General features: G+C 49.2%; 1 protein-coding gene across 8 annotated transcripts in view; it reads right to left on the bottom strand.

Moving 5' to 3' along the window:
• Nucleotides 1-2,077: 2,077 nt before the first annotated feature.
• Nucleotides 2,078-25,156, bottom strand: part of MSRA (methionine sulfoxide reductase A) — a 379,414-nt gene continuing 356,335 nt past the window's right edge. For all 8 annotated transcript variants that reach the window (XM_010347800.3, XM_010347801.3, XM_074384144.1 and 5 more), the window contains one exon: nt 2,078-2,819. In XM_010347800.3, coding sequence (XP_010346102.1) covers nt 2,655-2,819 — 165 coding nt within the window. In that variant the 3' untranslated portion in view covers nt 2,078-2,654. The remainder of the gene's footprint in view (nt 2,820-25,156) is intronic.

Genomic DNA, 25,156 nt, shown 5'->3' with positions numbered 1-25,156 from the left:
GCAGGAGGAAACGGTGGGACACAGCCTCGACTGTGGTTTCCCTGAGAAGGATGAACAGGCTCCCACCCTGAGAAGGCAGAATGAACAGGCTCGGGACTGGCGTGCTGAATAATTTCAGCAGCTCTGGGGCACAAGGGCTGTCCCTAGTCGTGAAGCACTTGGCCTGGGGCAATTAGGAAAGCCGGCGAGTGGCCTGGAGTGTGAGAGCCAGAGGAGGTGGTCGGGCTGTGAACTCTGGATCGGTCAGTTTGTACTTGAAAAGGTGTCACTTCTCCAATTCTCCTCTGCTCCTTCTTTTCCAGACCTCTGCACGTTGGAACGCCCCAGTGATCAATGTTCAGACCCTTTCTCTCTCTCTCCAGTCTCCCCCTAAATGATCTCAGCTGGTCCCGTGGCCTCAACCGCCATCTATATGCTGGGGATTCTGAAATCTCTCCTCCACTGATCCCTTCCAAGATCCAGACCTATGCAACCAACCACGTCTCCTGCTCTGTATCCTCACCGGGACATCTGAGGAGCATCTCAAATCCGCGTGGCCAAAACTGTGCGATTCATTCCATTACCTCCACCTCACATCCGCCTTCTTACAAACACATCACACCCCCAGCCACCCAGTTGCTCCAGTTAAAAATAAATGATGAAGAAAGTGCGTAAAATGCTCCAATGCTGCGCAATTAAATAGAACAAACTAAAAAGCCCATTATCGCGTCCTCAGAAGGTTCTGTGACCTGGTTCCACCGCCTCACTGAGCGCCCTCTCCACTACCCTCCTAAGGCTCACCATTCCCACCCACCGACTTTCTGTCTCTCAAGCTACTCCCTGATGTGGGCCACTTAGACTTCCTGGCCCTTCTGATGGGAAAGCAGCCACTTCCACTAGTGTACTCCCAACCTGCTGCCACCTTTAGGTCTTGAAAATCATTTAGTTCACCGAGCTATGGACTGGTACTGGCCTGTGGCCTGTTAGGAAACAGACCTCATAGCAGGAGGTGAGCGGCAGGTGAGCCAGTGAAGCTTCATCTGTATTTCCACCCACTCCCCATTGGTCACATTACCTCCCGAGCTCTGCCTGCATTAGATTCTCATAGGAGCGTGACCCCTATTGTGAACTGCACATGTGAGGAATCTGGGTGGCATGCTCCTTATGAGAATCTGATGTCTGATGACCTGTCACTGTCTCCCATCACCCCCAGCTGGGACCATCTAGTTGCAGGAAAACAAGCTCAGGGCTCCCACTGATTCCACAAGATGGTGAGTTATGTAATTATTTCGTTATATAGTACAAGGTAACAGTAATTAAGTGCACAATGAGTGTCATGTGCTGGAATCACCCCGAAACCATCCCTCCCATCACCCACTTGTGGAAAAACTGTCCCTGGTGCTGAAAGGCTGGGGGCTGCTGATTGGTTTATCTGATTCTCAAATGATATGGTTTGGATCCGTGTTCCCACCAAACGTCCTGCTGAATTCTGAGGCCTCCCCAGAAGCCGAGCAGATGCCAGAATCATGCTTCCTGTACAGCCTGTGGAACTGTGAGCCAACTGCACCTCTCTTCTTCATCCATCGCCCAGTCTCAGTATTTCTTTATGGCAACGCGAGAATGGACTAATCCATCAAGCCTCACCACCTCACGGAGGCCTCCCTGACCAACCTCGCTCAAACAGCCCTGAACACAATCTCACAGCCCCTAGACACAACTCACTGTCTTATCCTGTTCAACACCTTCATGTCCCTCATCAGGACCTGACATCATCTTATTTCATCTTTTGTTTACATGTGTATTGCTTACGTAATATAAAGGTTCTTAAGGGCAGAGATTGGAGATGTCTGCTCTAACTAGCATGGTCTGTGATGTGAGGGATGTGACAAGCACCTGGAGAACAACTATTATTACTGAGGTTGCCAGGAGCTACAAGTGTGCGTGTTCACCAACAATTTCAATCCGAATTGCTCCCACCTGCGGGGAAACGGCTCTGAGGCTTTTCCCCTCTCAAGCGCTTTAGAATCCTGAAGTTCATATTACTGCACTTAAAAATATCCGACCTGAGCAAGTCAAAAACAGAGGAAACACCAGACAGTTTGCATTATTAGACTGTAGGTTTTTATTAAAGCAAATATTTCTCATAGCTGTGAGGAAAGCATTCGAATTCATCAAGTGGACTCACATCTCTGCACAAATAGGGCTGAAAAGGGACAGAAAGCCTCTTTCGCGTGTCTAGGTTCAGTAAATCGGCGGATTTCAGTGTATGAATCATGGAGGCTATGAACGTTTGCAAACTGTAAGGCACTGGCAGGCAGGAGAGAACAGATAAAGGACTTCTGGGGTCCCCCGTCCTGTACAACAACCTCCCAGCTCACCCCTTAGCTTCCACCAAGAAGGGTGAACACAGCATCCCTGTTACCTTCACTCGGACCCCAGATGAGACACAGGAACCCGTACAGCTCTGCTCCCACCACAACTCATGAGGAAATCAATCACAATGATCAACTTGCCCTCGCACCTCCTGCAGATTATACTTGAGTAAAGCAGATCTTCGTAAATTCCTTTGTACTTTGTACGTTCTAAAATGCCAAGATTGTGAATCACACAAGCACCGCTCAATTTGTTGAAAGCATTTCTGCTGGAATCTCAAGGGCCCACCATGTGGGGAGAAATTATTTTTTAATACCCATTGGGCAGGACACGCCGGTGCCCCCCAGGCCGCAGTAGCCGTGGGGGTTCTTGCTCAGGTACTGCTGGTGGTAGTCTTCCGCGTAGTAGAAAGTCTGTCTCTCCCGGATGTCGGTAGTGATGGGGCCAAAGCCGTGCTCAGAAAGAACCTGTGGGGACACAGAAAGGCGCCATCAGCTCCCATGCTAGAGAGAGAGAGACAGCACCCGTGGCGGGGGCGCACTCAGGCCGGGGCTGCAGGGAGCGGACGCATGGCTCGAGATGCGCAGTGGGTCCCTTCAGGCTGGGTTTTGTGCATTCCAAGCAAAGCAATGCAGAGCAGGGACTTACCTTGCTGTGCCTCAGTTGACTGGGAACTGAAGTCCGGTTTCCAACGGATTTTTAAATCTGTCATTTACACTCTATTTCTATAGCCCTGCTGTTCCAGGAGCATGTAGGGGGGCCCTGGTTTGGACCCTGTGGTCTTCTTTGAAACGGGCCCCAAAGCTCACCCGGGGGAAAGAGCAGGTAAGCATGGTCCCCTGGCTGTCCCTGAGCACAAATGGACATCCCTGAGAGGGCTCAGCAGGACCACAGTGCGAGCGAAGGAAAGGGGTGGGCAGGGAAGGACGGGCAAGGGTGGGAGGAATGGCTGCAGCACTGCCTGGCACTATCCTGTCTGCCCACCTGCAGGAACAGGACCCCAGCACAGTCCCAGGATAGACAGAGGGTCCCCTCCACTTGCTGTGGCTCTGGGGAGCAGGGCCCTGCTGGGACGTCCTGGTGAGCAGGGGTCAGTAGGGGTCTTCGCTCTGAACTCCAGGCCAGGGAGCCTGGGGAATCAGGGCAGGGAAGGACGTGGCCTGGGGCTCATCACCTCCCTCTCCATCCTAGTTTACATCCTGGTGGCATCTGCCGCCAGGGAAAGACACATCAACACAAGCTGGGAGAGGAAAGGGGCTATCTGGGGCAGGAGACAGACTAAGAAATAGATACTGCTCCCCGTGGATTGCAGCCGGCTTCTTTTTCCCTTTGGATTTAGCTGTGCCCTAATTCTTTCCTGTCGCAGGCTGCTTGGAGCACGTGAGAAGAGGACCACAGAGGCTCAACCCCGGTCTCACTGCCTCCATTCAGCACAGAGCCGCAAAGCAGAGCCAGGACCTGTGTTTTCACGAGGGGACCGACCACACCCTGACCGTCCACTGGTCCATGTGAGATGAAGTCCTCAAGTCTGCCAAGCACAGCAAATCCAGTATTAATATTCAGCATGATTCACGCTTCGGGTTTTTTCTTGAGAAATGTCACCTGTTTCCTGCATCTCTGTTTAGCCGTCTGAGCCAGTATAAAGCTGATCGAGGATCCCGAGGCCCAGCAGGCCCGGAACGCTAAGAAGTAGGTTCTCTGCCAAGGCTGGTGGCTTGGACCAGTCAGCTCAGAGGCAGCCAGTTTCTTTTTCGCAGGGGTTAGAAATGATAATCAGGAGCCATTCTAATTTCAGTTTTGACAATTTTTTGTAAACTAGCAATTATTGAGGGTCTACCATATGCCATGCTCTGTGCAAAGACTTCACAAGTGTTAATTTTAGCCTCACAACAGCCATGGGAAGGAAGTCCTATTATTATCACCCGTGTTTAAAAGTGTGTGTCAGATACCGAGCCTTGGTCCCTGACATTCGCAGCTCACCCCGGTACTGCACAGGCGGAAAGCCTGCAGACTGCGCTCCCCAGATTCTGCCGCCAGCAAGGCCCCGCTTCAGATTCCACCAATGAGAGATTTTGGCAGGCTACCGTAACGTAAAAGGAGAAGCTATTCTTTGCAGGGCGCAGCTGTGAGGATGAGCATAGGACTCTGCAGGAAGGAGACCAGGGACTCTGCCAGCTCCTCCTGGCCCTCTCCAGAGAGCCCGTGGAATGCCATCCACGATGACTCCTGGCAATTTCAGTAACTTCTTGGTATCCTGAAATCCTGGGGTGCTTTTTCCTGACCTTCACGCTAACATCCCTGCTAACGATTCTGTAAACACTGAATTCCTTTTGTAGAATCCATCCAGCTTGATGGAAATGGAAGCTTTCTGTTTCCATGACTGGCCGCAGCTCACGCCGCATTTGGTTCCAGATTGTTTTCAGGGAACAGAGCCTCTCTAAGAAAGGGAATGTGGGTTGGCTAACAGGGGTAGATTTAGAGTTAGCAATGACCGCCTTGGAGATGGAGTATGCGCCCGCAGTCTGACTTAAACGATAGCTAGCATTTGCCCGTGAAGAAGTTGCCTACGAAAGGCAGGCTTTGGGATGCCAGGTGGCTGTGGGAATGGAAGATTCTGGTGACGACAGTAAGGACGATGTCCGTGGGGTGGGGGTGGGGAGGTGCCATCTGCTCCAGGCAGCACCAAGGAGCTTGGAGAAGAGAAAAAGGCACCAGGAGGGCCTCACATTCTTGGCCCCAGCCAAGTTGAGAAAACTGGAGAACTGAGAGATGCCAATCTCTCACCTGTTACAGCTGTATCCAAAAAGCAAATAAAAGATCGAACACCCAGGGGCTCCGAATTCACAATGTGAGTTGGATTCACAGGCTCACATGGCCCGGAGCCCGGGTGCCCTCTAGCCCACAGGTGTGATCACCCTCAGAGGGCCCACCCACTCCACGCCTGGCACCGCCTGCTGGGGGGCCTCGCCCCCGGCTCTGGGCTGACTGTGCCTGTCTACGGGAGGCATCCGTGTTCGGGTGCCACCCCATGCAGACCTCCCAGCCTGCCTGTGTCTGAGATGCACCCTCTTCCCTGTCATCCCAGGCGCAGCCGCTGTCTCCAGAAGATTCTCTGAGCGCAGCGTGGGAGGAGGGGGGTCCACGCAGGGAGGCCGGTGCCACTGCCCTCCTCCCCTCCTCCTCGGCTGGCAGCCACCTGCCGGCCCAGGGACCCCTTGAGGAGCCCGGAAGGGAGGTTTGCCAGTGGGCCTCGGCAGTACCAGCTTCAGCCACAAGATGGCAGACACTTCCCTAAGAAAAACCTCCAAGAGCCGCAGGGAAACCGCCGACCAGACCACCGGGCTGCCCACGCCCCCGCGCCGCCCTCGGGCTGGGACCTCGTGCACCGTCCTGTCGGGCGGCGGAGAGAGGCTGCGGCCGCCGGCCTGCAATGAGCTTGGCCTCAACTGCGGGCTTCGGCTGTCCTTCCCTCCCCTAGCTCAACTGGGGATAAGAAGGACAAAAAAGAGACTGGGTGCGAAGGAAGGTTCCATCGAGTCTCTTCCTTGTCCTGCTTCGTCCGCGGCCTATTGCAAGTCACGCCCCCCCACCCCCCACTCCTCCGGGCATCCGCGGGGTCTCCCTCCCTCCCTCCCGCTGCTCGGATTTACGGCTTGTCTTCCGTGAGCTTCCGGCCGCCCTGCTCTTTCGCCCTCCCTCTGGGTGGGTCCCTCTGTGTGCGGCACAAGGGACAGCGTTATGTGAATTACGACGTCGGTAACCCTCAAAGAGGGCCCTGGCCTGACTGTTCACCAGGGAGGCTGGGAGGGCTGTACCTGCCCAGCACCTCTCCGAACCCAGGAGGGGCCTCTCCAGCCCCCAGGCAGAACAGCCCGGGACCTCCCCAGTCCCACTCCACCCCGGCCCTTCTCCCTGATTCACCCCTCAGCATTGCCTCCCTCACCATCTTCTACCTTTTCAGCCTTCCCCTTCCCCTCTGGGCACTATTTTCTTTGGTGTGGTGGTCTTGACCTATTTCTAGAATGTTCCATTCCCTTGCACACGGAATGTCCTTTCCTCTTTCCCATCACAGGAAATCCTACGCATCTCTCAGGACCCAGACCAAATGTCCTCACCTCTATGAAACCTTGCTCGATTCTGGAAGGCAGAAGCTGCTCACATTCTGTGTTCCCGTGGCATTACACGGCTGGACAGCGCAGATGACGCTGCATTACAACAACCCTTCTGTTCTCTAAGCCACTACCACCCCCAGGACTGTCTGTGCCTCTCCCTCATCTCAGGGCTTCGCGTACTATTTGCAATGAATGAATGGATGAGAAAATGAACTATGGATTCTTGGGACCTCTTGGACATTCTCTCAACTTCTGGATTCTACCTGGGTCCCTGTTGCTACCTCAACCACCTCCTCTGGGGCCTGGGAAGGAATGGTGGGAAGGAGGAGGCGACCAAGGAGCTCAGGCAGCCACTTTCCGTGTCCCAGAGCCCTGGCCAGTTCCATGGGTGGGTTCAGTCTTTAGATGGTGGCACTGTGGCGCTGTGTCCTTGCAGGGAGGAGGACAGAAGGACACCTCCCCATCATCCTCAGCTCCTGAAAAAGCCCATTTGCTCTTCTGCGGGGACAGTGGAGTGGTGCAGGGGAAGGGGGACAGAGAGGATGAAGATGTCATCTCTGGGTTACAGACGGTCCCTCTGGGCCCCTCCAAGTCCACTGGTCAACCTGGCACTGGGGCCAGGCTATGCAGGTGCTGGCGTGGGTGCAGCCGGTCTCCTGAGCACACAACAGGTGTCCTAGTCAGTGGCGGGGCGGGGGTTCCTAGGCAGCATGTTACTGATCATGGCTGATGCACCAATGCTTGTGGTCATCCACCTTTCCTTAATGAACTGGAGCAGATGGAAAGCTTTACATCCTGATTTCACTTTTACTCCTCTCACTGGCCCTCGGGAGCAGGAAGCAGAGGACTGTCAGGAGAGCTGCAGAGGAGGGGACCACACATAATAAACAGCCTGGTGGCCTCTCCCCTCTCCTGCCGTTCGTAGGGAGGATCCATAAAAACAGCAGACCATTCGTGACTGCAGAGACAACTGCTCACATCACCTCTTCTGCTCACATCACATCTTCTGGCTCCTTCCAATAAGGAGGCTGCACCCGTGACAGTGGAGGGTCCCCAGAACTGCGCTGGATGTAGGAGGCTGGGCAGGGGGGCTCCTGCCTCGAGACCCAGGCGTCCTCACAGGGTCAGTCCCTGGGGCTCGTGGGCCCTGCACCCCGCAGACTGTGCTCATCCTCCAGGCCCTACAGAGGCACTTTTGGGGATGGAGAATGAGTCCACGCCATGACAGACTTGCCTGATAAATAATAACTGCCAAACTGGCTCAAAAGCCCCGCCACGAGGCTGCCCAGAAACAGGCGCCCTTGCTGCTCAACCCGGGGCCTGACTCTGCCCAGGGTGGCACCAGCCCAGCTCCCCACTCCAGCCTGTGGGGCCAGGTACCCCCAGGACTGCACCGGGAGCCAGGCCCACATACCCTTCCTCTCTGTTCCAGTCCAGGGGAGGAATGACCTGAGCCTGACTCCCTGACCTTCTCTCTGTTACTGACCCCACAACAAGTTCCTTGACTTTTGCTACTGGCATTTTTTTTCTGTTTTGCTGACCTTTTAGATGGAAGTTAGTGGGACTTCATACACGCGGGGCAACACCTGCCTCAGGGAATTTCCAGAAGGTCACCTAACAGAATTGGTCATTAGTGCTTTTCTCACCGACCCTTCTTCAGTGGCCCCAGGAAGCCACCTGTGCTTTCCTTCTCGTCATTTTCTGCTTGGACGCAGCTTTTCTGCCTGTGAAATGGGCCCCTTACCTCGCTCACTGTGCTAGGACAAGGAATCCAGAGAGGGCACAGAAAGTGCACCATGCTCTGCCTGGCTTTCCTGTCACTGAGACAGTCTTGCTCTGTCGCCCAGGCTGGAGTGCACTGGCGCAGTCATGATTCCCTGCAGCCCCTACCTCCCACAAAAGCGATCCTCCTACCTCAGCCCCTTCAGAAAAGCTGGAACTACAGGTGTGCACACCACTACGCCTGGCTAATTTTATTTTATGTTTTTGTAGAGACAGTGTCTTACTATGTTATCTAGGCTGGTCTCAAATTCCTGTCCTCAAGTGATCCTCTCATCTCGGCCTCCCAGGGTGCTGGGATTACAGGTGTGAGCCACCACACCCAGCCTGCCTGGCATGTTTCAACTACTGCAGAGTACCGGCTCCATTTCCCAAAAATCCCCCCTGGGGTGAAAGCTACCCTGCTCATCCTACCTTCCTTAAGTAACCCCCATTTCCACACTCCTCCATGGAGTCCCCACTTCCATGGCCGAGCCGCAGACCTCTGGGGAAGGAAGGCAGGTGGGCGTCCATAAGTTGCGATGGAGCCCCCCCCTCCACCCCCTAGGCCCCATCCACCTCAGCCCCTCGACAGGCATCTCCAGCTCCAGCCACTCACAGGAACACCACAGACACATCAGAAGCTGCCAGGTCACTCTTTACAGAAGGCCTGCCAGCCAGGCACAGGGGGTCCCCACCCGCTCTTCTAGGGTGGCCAGTAAAGAGCCTTTCTGGTAATAAATGTAATGAACTTGTAATAAATGTAATGAACATGTGATCGTTCCACTGACCGCAGCCTAGCAAGCTTATGATTAGGATCACCGAGATTCTCCAAGGGCCTGAGTGTCTCGGCCTGTTCCGTGAAGGTGAAATTCTCGACACCCCCCGGGAAATGCAGGGTGGCTCCCGGCAGCACAGGTGGCAGTGGGCACCAGTCAGCAGGGCTAGAAAGGCACAGAGACCCAGAGCCTAGAGTCGAGCCCAGGACCCTTCTCCCCAGAGGAGGGTCCAGAATGTTTGTCCAGAATGACAGCGTTTCCAAAGGGCTTCTGCTCTCTACTCACGTGAGCCTTCCACTGACTAAAATGGGGGGTTCTTATTCCTATTTCTCAGCTGAGGACAGGGAAGCTGGGGAGAGGAGAGGCGTGTCCATAGCCCCCAGTCAGCAGCAGAGGCCAGCCCTGAACTCTGGCTCCTGACTATTCCCACAGGTGGCTAGACAAGGATGGTACCCTGCCTGGGAGCCCGATCGTTTATAAAATATCCAAAGGAGCTCCAGATGTGGATCAGACGGTATGTGAGCCAGACTCTCACCCCAGCTCACATTCCCAGGGCTCAAAACATGTTTATTTCATAGGCCATCTCTTTGGTTTTTGGAGACAGGGTCTCACTGTGTCTCCCAAGCTGGAGTGCAGTAGGGCGATCATGGCTCACTGCAACTTCGACCTCTCAGGCTCAAGTGAGTCTCCTTTTTTGGGGTGTGTGTGTGTGTGTGTGTGTAAATTGTGGTAAAATACACATAACATAAAGTGTACTACCTTAGCCATTTTTAAGTGTACAGCTGTGTTAAGTACATTCACATTGTTGTACAACTATCACTGCTATCTCTAGAACATTTTCACCTTTCTGAACTGAAACTCTATGCCCATTCAATAAAAACTCCCAGTTCCCCCACTCCCCACCCTCAGGCAGCCCCCATTCTGCTTTCTGTCTCTCTGAATTTGACTCCTTTAGCTCCCTCATATACATGGAAACCCACAGTATGTCTTTTTGTGACTGGCATACTTCACTTCATGTCTTCAAGCTTCCTCCGTGAAGTGGCATGCGTCGGAATACCCTTTCTTTTAAAGGATGCATACAATTCCAGTACATGTACATGCCATATTTTGTTGCTTTTCATGGTTTCTTCAGCTGTCAAATAATATGCATCGGGGAAAATGGCAAGCACACCCCACAACAGACACCTCGTTATGCCCTGGCCTGTTGCATCCGCAGCCTCCGGCGCTGACCCTGCGCTCCTCTAGGGAACTGCAACAGGAACAAGACAGCGGAAGGACTTGCCCCAAGTGTGTGGCTTGGCCGTTCTTTCTCTTGTCCCACTCAGCTGATCCCAGTAGCCATGACATCATTAGAAAGACAGCGAACAGAGAGCGCGCCCCAGGTCACCTGACGGCAAGACAGCTGGACTTGCCCACCTGCCCTCCACCCAAAGGAAGATATACCCTCTAAATACCAAGCACCACCAACTTCCCAAGTACCTCCCGCTTCCAGGAGATGACAGGAGACTTACTCAGAGAGCCAGGAAAGCAGCATTTGCATTTTAAGCACCAGGTTCAGTGCCCGTTTTCTAATGGATGTCAGGAGTTTGCGGGGCCCCTCTAAGAGGGCAGAGGTGGATTGCAGGCCGCCTCTCCGTCATCATCTCATGTCCTCAGACTAGTCATCCTGCGAGGTGGGGCCATTATTCTACTTTACCCACCAGGAAACCGAAAGCAGTTAGGGACCTTACTCAAATTCACAAGGGTAAGGGGTAGGTCCGGAACAAGAATCTGGGTCTGGGTTCCATGCTCCCTCCCACACCCATGCTGTCCCCGGAATTTGGGGCTGTGGGGTAAAGGAGGCCCCGGGATGCTGAGTATTCTTACCTGTGACATGTGAGAGGTGTGAAGGGACGAAACAAATCTACGAGAACTGTGTAGAGGAATTCTAAAGAGCGGGGCTGGGAGGGAGTGGAGGACGCTGGCTCTAGAGAAGCTGGCACCTGTGCAGCTGTGGGCACGTGTGTGGGAGGGAGGGGCCCGTGTGCGCAGCCTGTGTATCTGTACACACACAAGGATGCGTGTGGATGCACTCACCCCTCGCCTTAGAAGGATCGACCTATAGACACCTTTCACTTTTAAAAAAATGTATCACTAGCACTGTGCAAAGTGGCTCACACCTGTAATCCCAGTATTCTGGGAGGCCAAGGCGGGTGGATCACAAGGTCAGGAGTTTGAGACCAGCCTGGCCAATACGATGAAACCCTGTCTCTACTAAAAATACAAAAATTAGCCAGCCATGGTGGCAGGCGCCTGTAGTCCCAGCCACTCAGAAGGCTGAGGCAGGAGAACTGCTTGAATCCAGTAGGCAGAGGTTGCAGTGAGCTGAGATCCCACTACTGTGCTCCAGCCTGGGTGACAGAGCAAGAATTCATCTCAAAAAAAAAGTTCACTAGAAAGGAACCTGAATGTGCAAGAGTGTTTCTTAACATCTTGGGGGTCATGGAATTTCTTGAGACTCCAGTGAACAGTCTGGACACTCTACCCAAATAAACTCACCATCAAATATTTGCTTATAATTTCAAAGGATTCTATGATGCTCTGGAGTCCATCCAGCCGTGATCAGATCCCGTGGACTGAGCCTCCAGTCCAAAGTTGCCACTGCAACTGCCCACCCCTCAGCAGTTGCCATGCACAGGGCTCCGGAAACGTGCAGCAAAGCTGCTCGGTGGTGCCAGTTTCTAAGACAGATGACCCTCATTTCCATCACAGTTTGAAGGCCCTTGTGGCAAGGTGGAATGGCTGTACTTGCTAAAGGGAAAGTTACAGGGAAGAAAGGCGGTGCCTGCAGTTCAAATCTCCTTAGACTGCAAGCCGCAGTGTGTCTGATCCAAGCAATCCCCACCCCCTACACCCACCAGAGGAATTTAGCCTTAAGTATTAGGTTTTCTTGTAATTATTTGTAAAATGTGTATGTGTATTTCATTTTGTGATCACTTTTTAAAATATTGTGGTGACATGAAATTAGTTTCCTAGAACACAAATCTAATTTATGACTCTGAGCCCATCGGAAATTAGAATCGGACTCCTAAGAGATCAACCTGAAGCTGCTGCCTGGGGAGCCAGCAGAGAGAGCTGCTTTAGGGGAAACCTCGCAGGCAGGTGGAGTCTAGAGTCACTGCGCCCTCTAGTGGCAGAAGGACGCCTGTACCAGGCACTTCACTTGGTTTCCCTCTCCCTCTTCTGCACCAAGACCACTTCGACTCCTTCCACAGCCATTCCATCAAATTCCATGCTATGCTCTGTTCTGCATGTGCACACACACACACACACGCACACACGCACCCTATTCATGTTTTAAGCCCAGCCAATGCCCCAGTCAGCTATTTTAGTCCACAGGCAGCTTCTGGTTGACCAGATAGCTGTCAATCAAAACTTCTGGAAAAGGATTTGAAGTGACTGGCATGGCATTTAAATAAAACCGCTGAAAAGAACATCATCTATTCTGAGCTGGGCAGAGGCTCCTGCATCTCTGGCTCAGTGGTGCACAGCGGAAGTGCCCCCACCCCTGTGGTTCAGCCACAAGGAAGGGGGACGGCTGACTGGGCACTGGCTGGGCTTACCCTGTGTGTGGTGTGTGTGTGTGTGTGTGTGTGTGTGTGTGTGTGTGTGTTTTCTTCTGATGAGGGGATGAGTGCTTGTCTTCAACACTGAAGAGAACCCCAGAGCAACAGGAGCTCCAGGCTCTGGAACAACGGAACTGCCCCCATGAGTCATCAATCACTAGTGGCAATGCAAGGAGACAAACTCGGCCACGACAGTGTGACAATGACAAGGAGAGCGTTCAAAGGGGCTGAAGCCTTTACAAGGCCCTGTCGGAGCTCACTGACCCTCCCAACTTTGTGAACTCATTGGGAGGGAAAGGAGAGAAAAAGGTGACACAATTAGCTCCAGCTTGGTCCATTAAGAGACCTGCTTATGCAAATACATGGTCTCTACCCAGGCTGATGGGGCTTCTTAGCACAGCTGTAGCGCTCCTGGGCTCCGTCCGTCCCCAGACTCTGCAGGTTTGTCACACAGCTAATGGCTTTCATTATCGATTCCTCTGTGTCCTCTGCACCCTGGAGGTAAATCACAGTGTCTTTCCACTGCCAAGGATAGTTCTCTTGGTTTGCAAGGCAGACCCACAGAGCTACAAGCTGAGTTGTGCCTCTGCAGAGAGGGAGGAGGAAGGAGAAGGAGGGGAAAGACTTTGCTTCAGTTTGTTGACAGTTTCCGTTTGTTGGCTCCACCTCTCTGCCCTTGCAGGTCAGATGACCTGCAGTTTGCAAGAAAGGCCAAGTCTGGGCCTTTCCCTAGACCTGCTGAATCCCATGTAAGGTTAGGGTTTAAGCAGCTCTGCTGTCGCAGGCAAGCATTTCCAACTGCATGAGTGGTATCCAGCTCCCTACCCTCCTCTTGAAGTCGGGGTGCCCATGGGACTTGCTTTGGCCAGTGACCTGTAGGTGAAAGTCACAAGCGTAGTCTCCAGGTAGACGCTACAAAGCACTAACGGGAGCATCTCTACTTGTCCCCTTTGCCACAGTGATCAGCCATGTTCCAGCCAGTGATGGCTCCATCACCCTGGGCCCTCACATGAGGACAGTGACAAGCTGGGACCAGCACTGCCCGATGGAACCTTTTACCTCCTGCACTGGCTTTCCCAGGCATGGGTGTGATGCTGAAGGGTTAGGAGGTCAGCACAGTTCGGCAGAAGTGAGAAGTAGATTTCTCTGCGAATAAGTTTTTAAACCCTCCAACTTCACTTCGTGAACAAATCTTGACAATTGTTATGGTGCACTGGCTGTGTGCCAGGGACTGGGCTAGGTGCAAGGAACACAGAGACGAACAGGACAAGCCCTGCCCTCGAGGAGGAACAGGAAATGCCCACACGACGTGTCTGCAGTGCCCAGCATGAACAGGTGCCGTGCCAGGTGCTGGGGAAGCAGGCGCAGGCAGGAGCAGTTTCCTCACTCCTACAGCCATGCGCCAGGGAGGGACAAGGACTCCTGTTCCCCCAGAGGTCAGAATTACCCTGGAGGAGAGAGGACACAAAGGACCGTGAATATCTACCACGGGAGGAGGAGGGGCTGATCGGAAACATCGGAGGTGCAAACCGTCCTTTGAGGGCACGGAGGAAGGAAAGGTTAATCTTTCTGGCAAAATGAAGGAGGAGGCGGACACTGAACTGGACATTTGACAGTGGGCAGGCGTGGGGTGTGGAGGGCCTGCTCCAAGCAGAGGAAACTCCACGGCCAAACACAGGGAGGTGGGGGTGGGTAAGGAGGTGTGTTTGAGGGTGCTGAAAGGTCTGCAGGAGAGGACAGGAGAGCAAGGCAGCTGAAATCAAGGACATACTGGAAAGGTAGGCTGGGGCCAGGGTGAGGGGGACCTGGCAGATGGGACCCTGGGGCTCAACCACAGTAAAAGACGGAAGCAGAGGTGGATGGAGAGGCTGCTGGAGGCGTCACGCTTGGGGCATATTTCTGTGTGCCCATCTCTGGTGACCCAGAGACACCCTCTGATCTTCCACCCACGACAATCACAGTGGCACAAGGGGCCACTTAAAGAGACTGAAGGAACCACCTGAACAAAGGCGAAGACAGCAGGTGCTTTTGAGGCTCACCTGCTTGTCTGCAGCAAGGTCTGTAAGGCTGACTGAGCTCAAATGGGGACCCATAGGAAGTGGGTGGCCGTCATCTGTTTTCCCATCACTTCCTTGTCATCCTTCACCTCCCTGCACCTCACAAACTCCAAGCATCATTTCCTGGGTGCAAGGGGAGTGTGTACTTCCTTCTCCACTGCGCGTCTTGAATAGTGAGGACCCACCAGGCTGGGCAGGGCTGGCTGCATCCCTGGCCTGAGAAGAAGCGGGGCTGAGCTTCGCCCTCCTGGCGCCAGAGCACCGAGCTCGGGCCCTGTGCTTGAAATGTGCCACACCCATTTGCTCTGGCTCAGAAGTGCTCCCTCCACCCACAGGATGGTTTCCATCAATCACGGATTTAAGGACTGCTGGCTCCTCTTGATTTGGGCTTTCCTTTGAAGTCTGCCGGTTCTGAAAATTCCTCTGAGTTTTCTTTTCATGGCTTTCAGTTTCAGGAGACATGGATCTCCTCTCTCTCTTTTTCTCTGTCCCTGTCTTTGTATAGATCTCTGAGGGGTTATAATCTGCTTTTTCATATCTGCAATCAATTAACTACAACTTCAGTTTTTGTTATATGCTTAGCATTTAGTACACAAAGAAAACCACTTTTCACTTTTCAGGGAAAGCCAAGGACAGCGGTTTTCACGTTGGGGATGAAATGCAGATTTCGTTAAAAGGAAAGAGCCTTCATTCCAAAAGGCTGAAAGGAAACGAACTGCAAGCGTAGAAGCATATGCTTAAGTTCAGAGGACTGAATTCAGAGGGAAAATGGGACTTCTCTGAATGCCACCATTTCTCATTCATAGAAGAACTGCAGCAATTCCGACTGCTGGAAAGAGGGGTCTCACTGCAGACTATAGACAGAGAGGCCAGGTGCCCTTGCTGCCGGGGCCGGGGGTTTCTCAGGACACAGAATTTTCAGTGCTAACGCTAGGAAAGTCAGGGCAAACTGAGGTGGTCGGTCACACTGACTATAGAATGGGCAGAGACATTACGTAAGAAGCACTGGGTAGTTTGTTTCACTGCTCTGGGCCTCGGTTTCCTCAACTGTAAAATGAGAAAGTTAAGTCAGCAGGACGCCTCCTGTTGACTTACACATCTCTCTTGGGGCTGTGTCTTCCAGAGCCTTTTCCAAACAGTGCTCCTTATTTTTTCCCTCAGATAATCATTTTATATTGAGAGGTAGTTCATATAAAAGTCTTTTTTTTTTTTTTTTCGGAGATAAGGTCTTGTTCTGTCACCCAGGTTGGAGTGCAGTGGCACGATCACAGCTCACTGCAGCCTCACATTCCTAGGCTCAAGCAATCCTTTTGTCTCAGCCTCACAAGTAGCTGGGACTACAGAAGCACACCACCATACCTGGTACCTGGCTACTTCTTTTTTTTTTTTTTTTTGTAGAGATGGGGTCTGGCTATGTTGTCTGGGCTGATCTCAAACTCCTGGGCTCAAACAATCCTCCTGCCTCAGCCTCCCAAAGCACTATGATTACAGGTATAAGCCACTGTGCCTGGCCTATCCTTTTACAATTCAGTGGTTTTTAAAATATTTTCAAACTTATGCAACCATCACCATTTTTTCCCCATTTTAAATTCTGTTCCTCAGACTGAATCATCTCAATGGCCTTACCTTCAGGTTTCATTCTTTTTTTTTTTTTTTTTTTTTTTTGAGACGGAGTTTCGCTCTTGTTACCCAGGCTGGAGTGCAATGGCGCGATCTCGGCTCACCGCAACCTCCGCCTCCTGGGCTCAGGCAATTCTCCTGCCTCAGCCTTCTGAGTAGCTGGGATTACAGGCACGTGCCACCATGCCCAGCTAACTTTTTTGTATTTTTAGTAGAGACGGGGTTTCACCATGTTGACCAGGATGGTCTCGATCTCTCGACCTTGTGATCCACCCGCCTCAGCCTCCCAAAGTGCTGGGATTACAGGCTTGAGCCACCGCGCCCGGCCTAGTTCTTTTTTTAAAAAAATATGTCTCCTTATTGATATTCTTTATTTGTTGAGACATTACTTTAACATTTTCCTTTAGTTTTTTGGTTTCCATTAGTTCTTGGTGCACATTTATGAGAGCGGATTTGAAGTCTTTGTCTAGTAACTGATACCGTAGTGTTTCTTTGTTGCCTAATTTCTTCTTGAAAATCGAACACTGTAAATAATAATGTGGCAACTCTGGAAACAGACGTCCCTGCCCCACAATGATGTGGTGGTGGTGCTGCTCTTCCTTTGTTCAGTGACCTTCTTGGACTAATTCTGTAAGGTCTGTATGCTCTTTCAGGTGTGGCCATGAAAGTCTCAGCTTGGTTAGTGAATCATCACGGAATGATCAGGCACCTAGTCCCCTACATGCCCTGAAGCACCAGACTCCTACCTTTGCTGAGGGCCACTTGTGTGCTGGAGCACAGGAGCCTTCAAGGCCTCCACGGCTCTCCACTCGGCCTTCTCTTCTTCTCTTCACTTGCTCGGGGCCTCATGGCAGCCACAAGTGAGATTAGGGCCTGCCTGGGCATGCGCCTTTCTCCAACTGCTTTCCATTTCTCAACTGAAGGGCGCTGAAGTTGTTTCCAGAAGTTGTTTCCAGTTTCTGGCTATTATGAACAAAGCTGCTGTGAACACTTGGGAGTGGGTATTTGTGTGATCTTATTTCCCTTTGGTGAAAATCTAGGAGTGGGATTGCTGGGTCACAGTAGGTATATTAAGCTTGACGGGCAATTTCCAGTGGTTTTCCAAACTGGTCACACCACTTTGCACACCCCACCCTCAGTCGCCAGCAGTGCTTGAGAGCTCCTGTTGCTGTGTCACTGTCAGCACTTGGTATTGTCAGGATTTTTTGATTTGGTCATCCTAACTGGCATAAAGTAGCATTTCAACGTGGCTTTCACCTGCATCTCTGTAATAACTAATAAATGACGCTGGGCACTTTTAATGTTCCTGTTTCCCTTATGTATGTGAAGGCATTCGGTATGTGAAGGGACTTCTTTGGTGAAGTGCCTGTTCTAATCCTGTGTCCATTTTTTAATTGGTTGGCTTATTTGTTTTGTTGAATTTTGAGGGTTCTCTAAATATGTCAAAGTTATCTTTTGGTTTCAAATGCATAACCTCTGTCCCAAGATTCTGGTATGTTCCCTTTAAGCATCTTCATTTGACCCGTGTAACATAATGTTTATATTACATATAATATCTATATTATATCTATATATCTACATATATCTATAATATCTAATATCTATATGTCTAATATATTACATATTATATTATATATATCTCTATAGATCCACATTAAATAGTTTTTTTTGTTTGTTTGCTTTTTTTTTTTTTTTTTTTTGAGACAGAGTTTCACTCTTGTTAGCCAGGCTGGAGTGCAATGGCGCAATCTCGGCTCACCGCCTCCTCCGCCTCCTGGGTTCAGGCAATTCTCCTGCCTCAGCCTCCTGAGTAGCTGGGATTACAGGCACCATGCCCAGCTAATTTTTTTTGTATTTTTAGTAGAGACGGGGTTTCACCATGTTGACTAGGATGGTCTCGATCTCTTGACCTCGTGATCCACCCGCTTCGGCCTCCCAAAGTGCTGGGATTACAGGCTTGAGCCATCGCGCCCGGCTTAAATACTTTATATTACATATAATATCTCTGTAGATCCACATTCATATATACGTAGCTCTGAAAGCAACTTTTTCAGTTTGGTTCAGGACACATTTACTGTTTCCTTATTTGGGTATTATACAAAGTACCAGGTTAGTGTTTCTCATTCAGGTATTATATAAAGTACCAGGGAACCAGAATTGACTAGCCTGTGGCCCCTGTAATTGAGGAACTTTTGGTTTTAAGAAATGTGGTTTCAATTTGGATTAAATTAAGAAATATTCAAGAATGACTAGCTGCACTACATCAGATTTTTTCACATAAAATTATTTGTTCAGACTGCCAATGGCAATGTTTTCTTTATGACCGTACAAAGGCCATTTGCTATCACTCGTCAATCCCTTCTTTATGAATAGTGAAAACAGGTTGCTTAACACAGCTCTTGACTAAAGTATCATATATTCCGCAAGAACGCAGTTTGCATTAGAAGATTTCTGCTGTAATTTTATTATTTTTTTTGATCACTTATGAATGGCTTCTTTTGAATTTATTTATTCAGGTATGTTTTGTACACCTTCCTCTCCCTTCCTCTAGGATCCCCATGCTATGTATGTTGGTACACTTGATGGTGTCCCACATATCCGAGACTCTGTTAATTTTTTTTTCTTTTTTTTTTTTTTAAAAGAATAAAGAAGAGGAAGAAAGAGAAAGAGGAAGAGGGAGAGAGGATGGGGGTATTGCTTTATTGCCCGGGCTAGAATGCAGTCTAAATATGGGTATGCCTATAATTGTCCTTAATAATGGAGACATGAAAGAAAATGAGGGAAGAGAATAGCAAACAAGGAGCCAACCAAGATTTCTTTTAAACTTCTAAGTTGATATGATGTGGTACTGATAAGAGTGTATATTTTGTATATTTAAAGTGGAGAGTTCTATAAATGTTAATTACATTTACTTGTTCCAGATCTGAGTTCAAGTCCTGAATATCGTTGTTAATTTTCTGTCTCATTGATCTGTCTAATATTAATGTTGAAGTCTCCCACTATTATTATGTGGGAGTCTAAGTCTCTTTATGTCTTGTATGTCTGCGTATTCCTGTATCGGGCGCGTATATATTTAGGATCTTTAGCTCTTCTTGTTGTTGCATTGATCCTTTTATCATTATATAATGTCCTTCTTTGCTTCTTTTGATCTTTGTTGCTTAATTGTAACTTCTGCTTTTTATTTATTTATTTTAGCTCTCTGTTTGGTTGGTAAATCTTTCTCCATCCCTTGTTTGGAGTCTTTGTGTATCCTTGAATGTGAGATGGATCTGGATGCAGCATACTGATGGGTCTTAGTTTTTTATTCAAATTGCCTGTCTGTCTTTGGATTGGGGGATTTAGTCAATTTAAATTTAGAATTAATAATACTATATGTGAGTTTAATACTGCCATTAGCTGGCTATTTTGTCCATTAGTTGATGTATATTCTTCATTATATTGATGATCTTTTTGATAATTTTTTTAGAAAGGCTGATACTGTTTGTTCCTTTCATATGTGTAGTGGTTCTTTCAGAAGCTCTTGTAAAGCAGGCTTGGTGGTGATGAAATCTCTGAGTGCTTGCTTATTCACAAAAAACTTTATTTTTCCTTCACTTGTGAAGCTTAGTTTGGCTGGATGTGAAATTCTGGGTTGAAAGTTCTTTTCTTTAAGGATGTTGAATATTGGCCCCCACTCTCTTCTGGCCTGTAGGGTTTCTGCTGAGAGATCTGCTGTAAGTCTGATAGGCTTCCCTTTGTGGGTAACCTGACCTTTCTCTCTGGCTGCCCTTAGTATTTTCTCCTTCATTTCAACCCTGGTGAATCTGACGATTATGTGCCTTGGAGTTGCTCTTCTTGAGGAATATCTCTGTGGTGTTCGCTGTATTACCTGGAGTTGAATATTATCCTGCCTTACTAGGCTGGGAAAATTTTCCTGAATAATGTCCTGAAGCGTATTTTCCAGCTTGGATTCATTCTCTTCGTCACATTCAGGTACACCTATCAAGCGTAGATTAGGTCTTTTCACATAGTCCCATATTTCTTGGAGACTTTGCTCGTTCCTTTTTATCCTTTTTCCTCTAATCTTGTCTTCTTGTTTTATTTCATTGAGTTGGTCTTCGACCTCTGATATCCTTTCTTCTGCTTGATCAATTCGGCTGTTAAAACTTGTGCATACTTCACGAAGTTCTCCTATTGTGTTTTTCAGCTCCATCAATTCACTTATATTCCTCTCTAAATTGTGTATTCTTATTAACATTTCGTCAAATCTTTTTTCAAAGTTCTTAGTTGCTTTAGATTGGGTTAAAACAAGTTCTTTTAATTCACAGAAGTTTCTCATTATCCACATTTTGAAGCCTGCTTCTGTAATTGGAACACACTCGTTCTCCATCAAGCCTTGTTCCGTTGCTGATGAGGAACTGTGATCCCCCGCTGAGGGAGAGGCCTTCTGATCTTGGGCATTCTCAGCCTTTTTTGGCCGTTTTCCTCCTTTCGTTATAAATTTATCCATCTGTGGTCTTTGAATTCACCGTCTTTGTAATTAGGTTTCTGAGTGGACGTCCAACTTACTGATTCTCAGCGCCGAAATCTGAGCAACCCACTGCGCCGACCAAATCAGCGGCGTTAAGATTGATGGTGCTTTTCCGACTCTGCACCAAGAACCGTCGCTCCAAGGCGCCGGCAAAACCGCCTCGCCGGTCACAAGAGTCGCGCTGGCGACCCGTGGGGCTCCTCCGCTGGGAATCTCCTGGTGCGTGAGCAACAAGAATTCATGTGAAGGTGTGGCATCCTCTCATTCTTTGCGCTTTCAGTGGGAGCTACAATCCCGAGCTGTTAGTGATCAGCCATCTTGGATCTCTCTCTGCTGTAATTTTAAATGAATACTCCTGTATGCTGAGTTTATGAGACGAGATGAAAACCAAGTTCCAGGACAAAGTAAAACCACTCTGTGGACAACGCACGCCCTTTTCCCTTCCCCGGAGTGGTGTCCACAGAACAGGGCTGTTCACCATCCCTGGGAATGTTTTGCTTAACTGCAATACGACTACCTAGTTAGGAGCTCCTGGCAGAATCTTCCTGAACACAGAGAAAATGAACTTTCAATAGCAACTTAAAAAGCAATTGCGATTTCTTAAAATCCTCATATGCCGTGTTTAAAAAATAATGTTAGCAACTTTATTTTTTTATTCACTGATTAAGATGATGAAAGTTATGCTCATTTCAATATTAGGAAATTAAAAGCTCCTTTGAGACTTTCTCTTGCCCTAGGGCAGGTTACATCTGTCAACTGCAAACAGGCTGACCAGCTTGCAATCAGAAATTCTCCCTTGGGCTGCAATATGTCTAACCTCACACTCTATTGGCTGGGGCTAAGAATTCAATGACTGGGTTTTCTTATTATTATTATATTCAAAGGAAACTAAAAATAAGACTAAAAAATGAAATAGGGGCTATATGAGCAAATGCACTCCAGATACCGTTGGCTGTGATGCGTTAGCTTCCAGCTCCACATGGTTAAGAATACGCGGTGGTACTCAAGACAGAGAGAAAGGGAGCTTTTGTCAGTTTCCTCTAAAGCTTAAAAACGACACAGTGTGAACACAGAGAGGACGGCCCACAAAAGGCTATTTTCCTGTGATACTGTCAGCGTGACGTCTCAGAGCTGCAGGTGATAGCATGCCTGGCATTCTAGCAGTTTCAGCAACAGCATCTCCACTTCCAAGCAGGCATCATCAGTTCTTCTAATTCCCAATAGAATAGAATCGAAGAGGACTCTGGCCTCTTTGGTTCTTCTAATTGCCAATAGAATAACAAAGAGGAAAAATGAAACTTGCATGGAGATCAGAGGGAGGGGTCTCATTCTGGCTGTTTAAGCTGCTTAGCAATGAAGTACAGTCAGGATTTTCTTTTTTGAAAGGAGGAAGGAAGGACGAGAAGGAGGGAGGGAGAAAGAAAAAATGGGTGTGGGGGAGGAGAATCCAAAATAGGCCATAGGTGTTCTTTGCCAAAGCATAATTTTCCTCTTCGTCAGGCTCAGAACCAGTGGAAGAACTGGAACTCCCTCAAGAACATAAGCTAATTATACAATTTAAATTTGCATATAATTGGCATGCTTTCCAGTTAAGACAATAAAAATCCATGTTAACTGGAGTTACGAAAATGGCACTCTACACTGAAAGCAGCACTGTGTATCTCTAAGTATCAAACACTCCTTAGAATACCGCCAGGAGATCATGTTTGTGCAGAGGCTGGGGACAAGATGGGCCTGAGCTCCTCTCCTGGTTCTGCCAAACAGCATGACCTTCAGCAGCTGACCCTGAGGCCTGGCCTTCCCTTCTGTAAAAGGGGAATAAGATCTCTACCTCTCAGGGCTGTTTTGAGAAACAGATGAAATCATATATTTGAAATAATACATCACATGGATTCTATTTCAGGAGCACTGCTCAAAAGTGTGTTAGTTATTTCTGCAATGTGATGCAATGCCACACTGCGGGAATTATGAGGTGGCGGGAGTTATGCCCAGATTAGTGGAAGCATCAAGGGCCTGGTCATCTGCATGCTGTTCCAACCTTTCCTGTTCTCCACCAGCACAGCCAGGCAAGTGACTTGGGTTTTTCACAGGGCATCCAGATTTCTGGTCCTTTGAAGACCTAGCCCAGGCATCCCCAGACTTTTTACACAGGGCCAGTTCACTGTCCCTCAGACCGTTGGAGGGCCGCCACATACTGTGCTCCTCTCATTGACCACCAATGAAAGACGTGCCCCTTCCTGAAGTGCGGTGGGGGGCCAGATAAATAGCCTCAGGGGGCCGCATTCGGCCCGCGGGGCCGTAGTTTGGGGATGCCTGACCTAGCCTGTTGCCAGACTTTCCATATGAGAGTGCTGGTGGCTCCTGGACAACCCTCCCTGCCACACATGCATACTCCAGGTTACAATGTCACGAGCCCACAGCAATGGATGGGACCATGGTAAGCCACCATGGGAAGACCCTGGAGACGGGCCTTGGAGGATCATCTTTTTCCTTTGACTTGCTCTATGAAGAAATATCTTTCTTAAAAATAGGAAGACAAGGTCTTGCTCTGTCACCCAGGCTGGAGTGCAGTGGCATTATCGTAGCTCACTGCAGTCTCAAACTCCTGGGCTCCAGCGATCCTCCTGCCTCAGCCTCCTGAGTAGCTGTGCCACCCATGCCAGGCTAATTCTTTTTATTTTCTGTAGAGACAGGGTCTCACTGTGTAACCCAGGCTGGTCTCAAACTCCTGGTCTTAGGTGATCCTCCCACCTCAGCCTTCCAAAGCACTGATATTACAGGCATGGGCTGCTGTGCCCAGCTTCTGTGAAGAAGTCTCTTGATTGAGTCTATTAAACAGACCCAACTGAAAGTCCTGCATTTCTGAGAGACAAGGACTGGCACGTGCTTACTGAGGGGCTGGCGAGGGCCTGGAAGCTGATGCCACTTACGCATTCGCCCTGTGCCAGGCAGCCCTGGGTGCTCTGCACGTGCTGCCTCATGTTATCTTCATCACGGCCCCTCTAGAGAACACAGTATTATCCACTGCATTTGGTAAGAAGAGTGCTTGGCAAAGAAGAAGAGAGGCAGGATTTAAACCCAGGCAATCTGACCCAGGAGCCATGGTTCGCGACCACTCACCAAAGCTGCCATCTTAACTACAAAGAATTCCATGTCCCTGTGTGACAAGAGACCTCACATGATCTCTCTTCTCATGAGGGGAGAGATGAACTTCATTTAAAAACAAATGGCCCACAAGTCTATGAAAAAATGCTCATCATCACTAGTCATCAGAGAAATGCAAATCAAAGGCACAATGAGATATCATCTTACACCAGTCAGAATGGCTATTATTAAAAAGCAAAAAAATAAATAAATAACAGATGTTGGCAAGGATGCAGAGAAAAGGGAATGCTTATACACTGCTGGCGGGAATGTAAATGAACCTGGAGGTTGTCTCTACGGAAAACAGAGCTTTCTCAAAGAACTAAAAATAGAACTAGCATTCAATCCAGCAATCCCACTGCTGGGCATCTGCCCAAAGGAAAAGAAATCATTATATGAAGAAGACACCTGCACTCAGATGTGTATCACAGCACTATCCACTGCAGCGAAGATATGGAATCAACGTAAGTGTCCATCGACAGACGACTCGATAAAGAAAATGTGGTGTATGTGTATCATGGAATACTACTCAGCTATAAAAAAGAATAAAATCATGTGTTTTGCAGCAATGTGGAGAGAACTGGAGGCCATTATCCTAAGTGAAATAACCAGATACAGAAGATCAAATACTGCATGTTCTCACTTATAGATGGAAGCTAATTACGGCATATGCAAGAACATAATAGTTATTGGAGACTCGGAATGGTGGGAGGGTGGGGGAATGAAGGAGGAGAAATTACTTAATGGGCACAATATACCTTATTTGGGTGATGGTAATGCTATAAAAAGCTTAGACTTCACTACTACACAATGTATCCATGTGACAGAACTGCACTTGTGTCCCTCACATTTAAGCAAATTAAAAAAATTAAAACCTGGCTTTTTAATGACATATTCCTCTATTAATTATTTAGAAATAGGATCTTTCTCTGTCACTCAGGTTGGATTGCAGTGGCATGCTCAAGGCTCCCTGCAGACTTGATCCTGGGTTCAAGCGATCCTCCTGCCTCAGCCTCTTGGGTAGCTGGGGCTGCAGGAACGTGCCACCATGTCTGGCTTTTTTTTTTTTTTTTTTTTTTTTTTTTTGGTAGAGACAGGGTTTCATCATGTTGCCCAGGCTGGTCTTAAACTCTGAAGCTCAAGTGATCCACCTGCCTGAGCCTCCCAAAGTACTGGGTTTACAAGCATGAGCCACCACACCTGGCCCATGTTTCTCGTT

The sequence above is a fragment of the Saimiri boliviensis genome, chromosome 13 (genome assembly GCF_048565385.1).
Source record: "Saimiri boliviensis isolate mSaiBol1 chromosome 13, mSaiBol1.pri, whole genome shotgun sequence".
NCBI lineage: Eukaryota > Metazoa > Chordata > Mammalia > Primates > Cebidae > Saimiri > Saimiri boliviensis.
The sequence above is the reverse complement of the archived record's forward strand: the minus strand, read 5'-3'. Positions and strand labels throughout refer to the sequence as shown.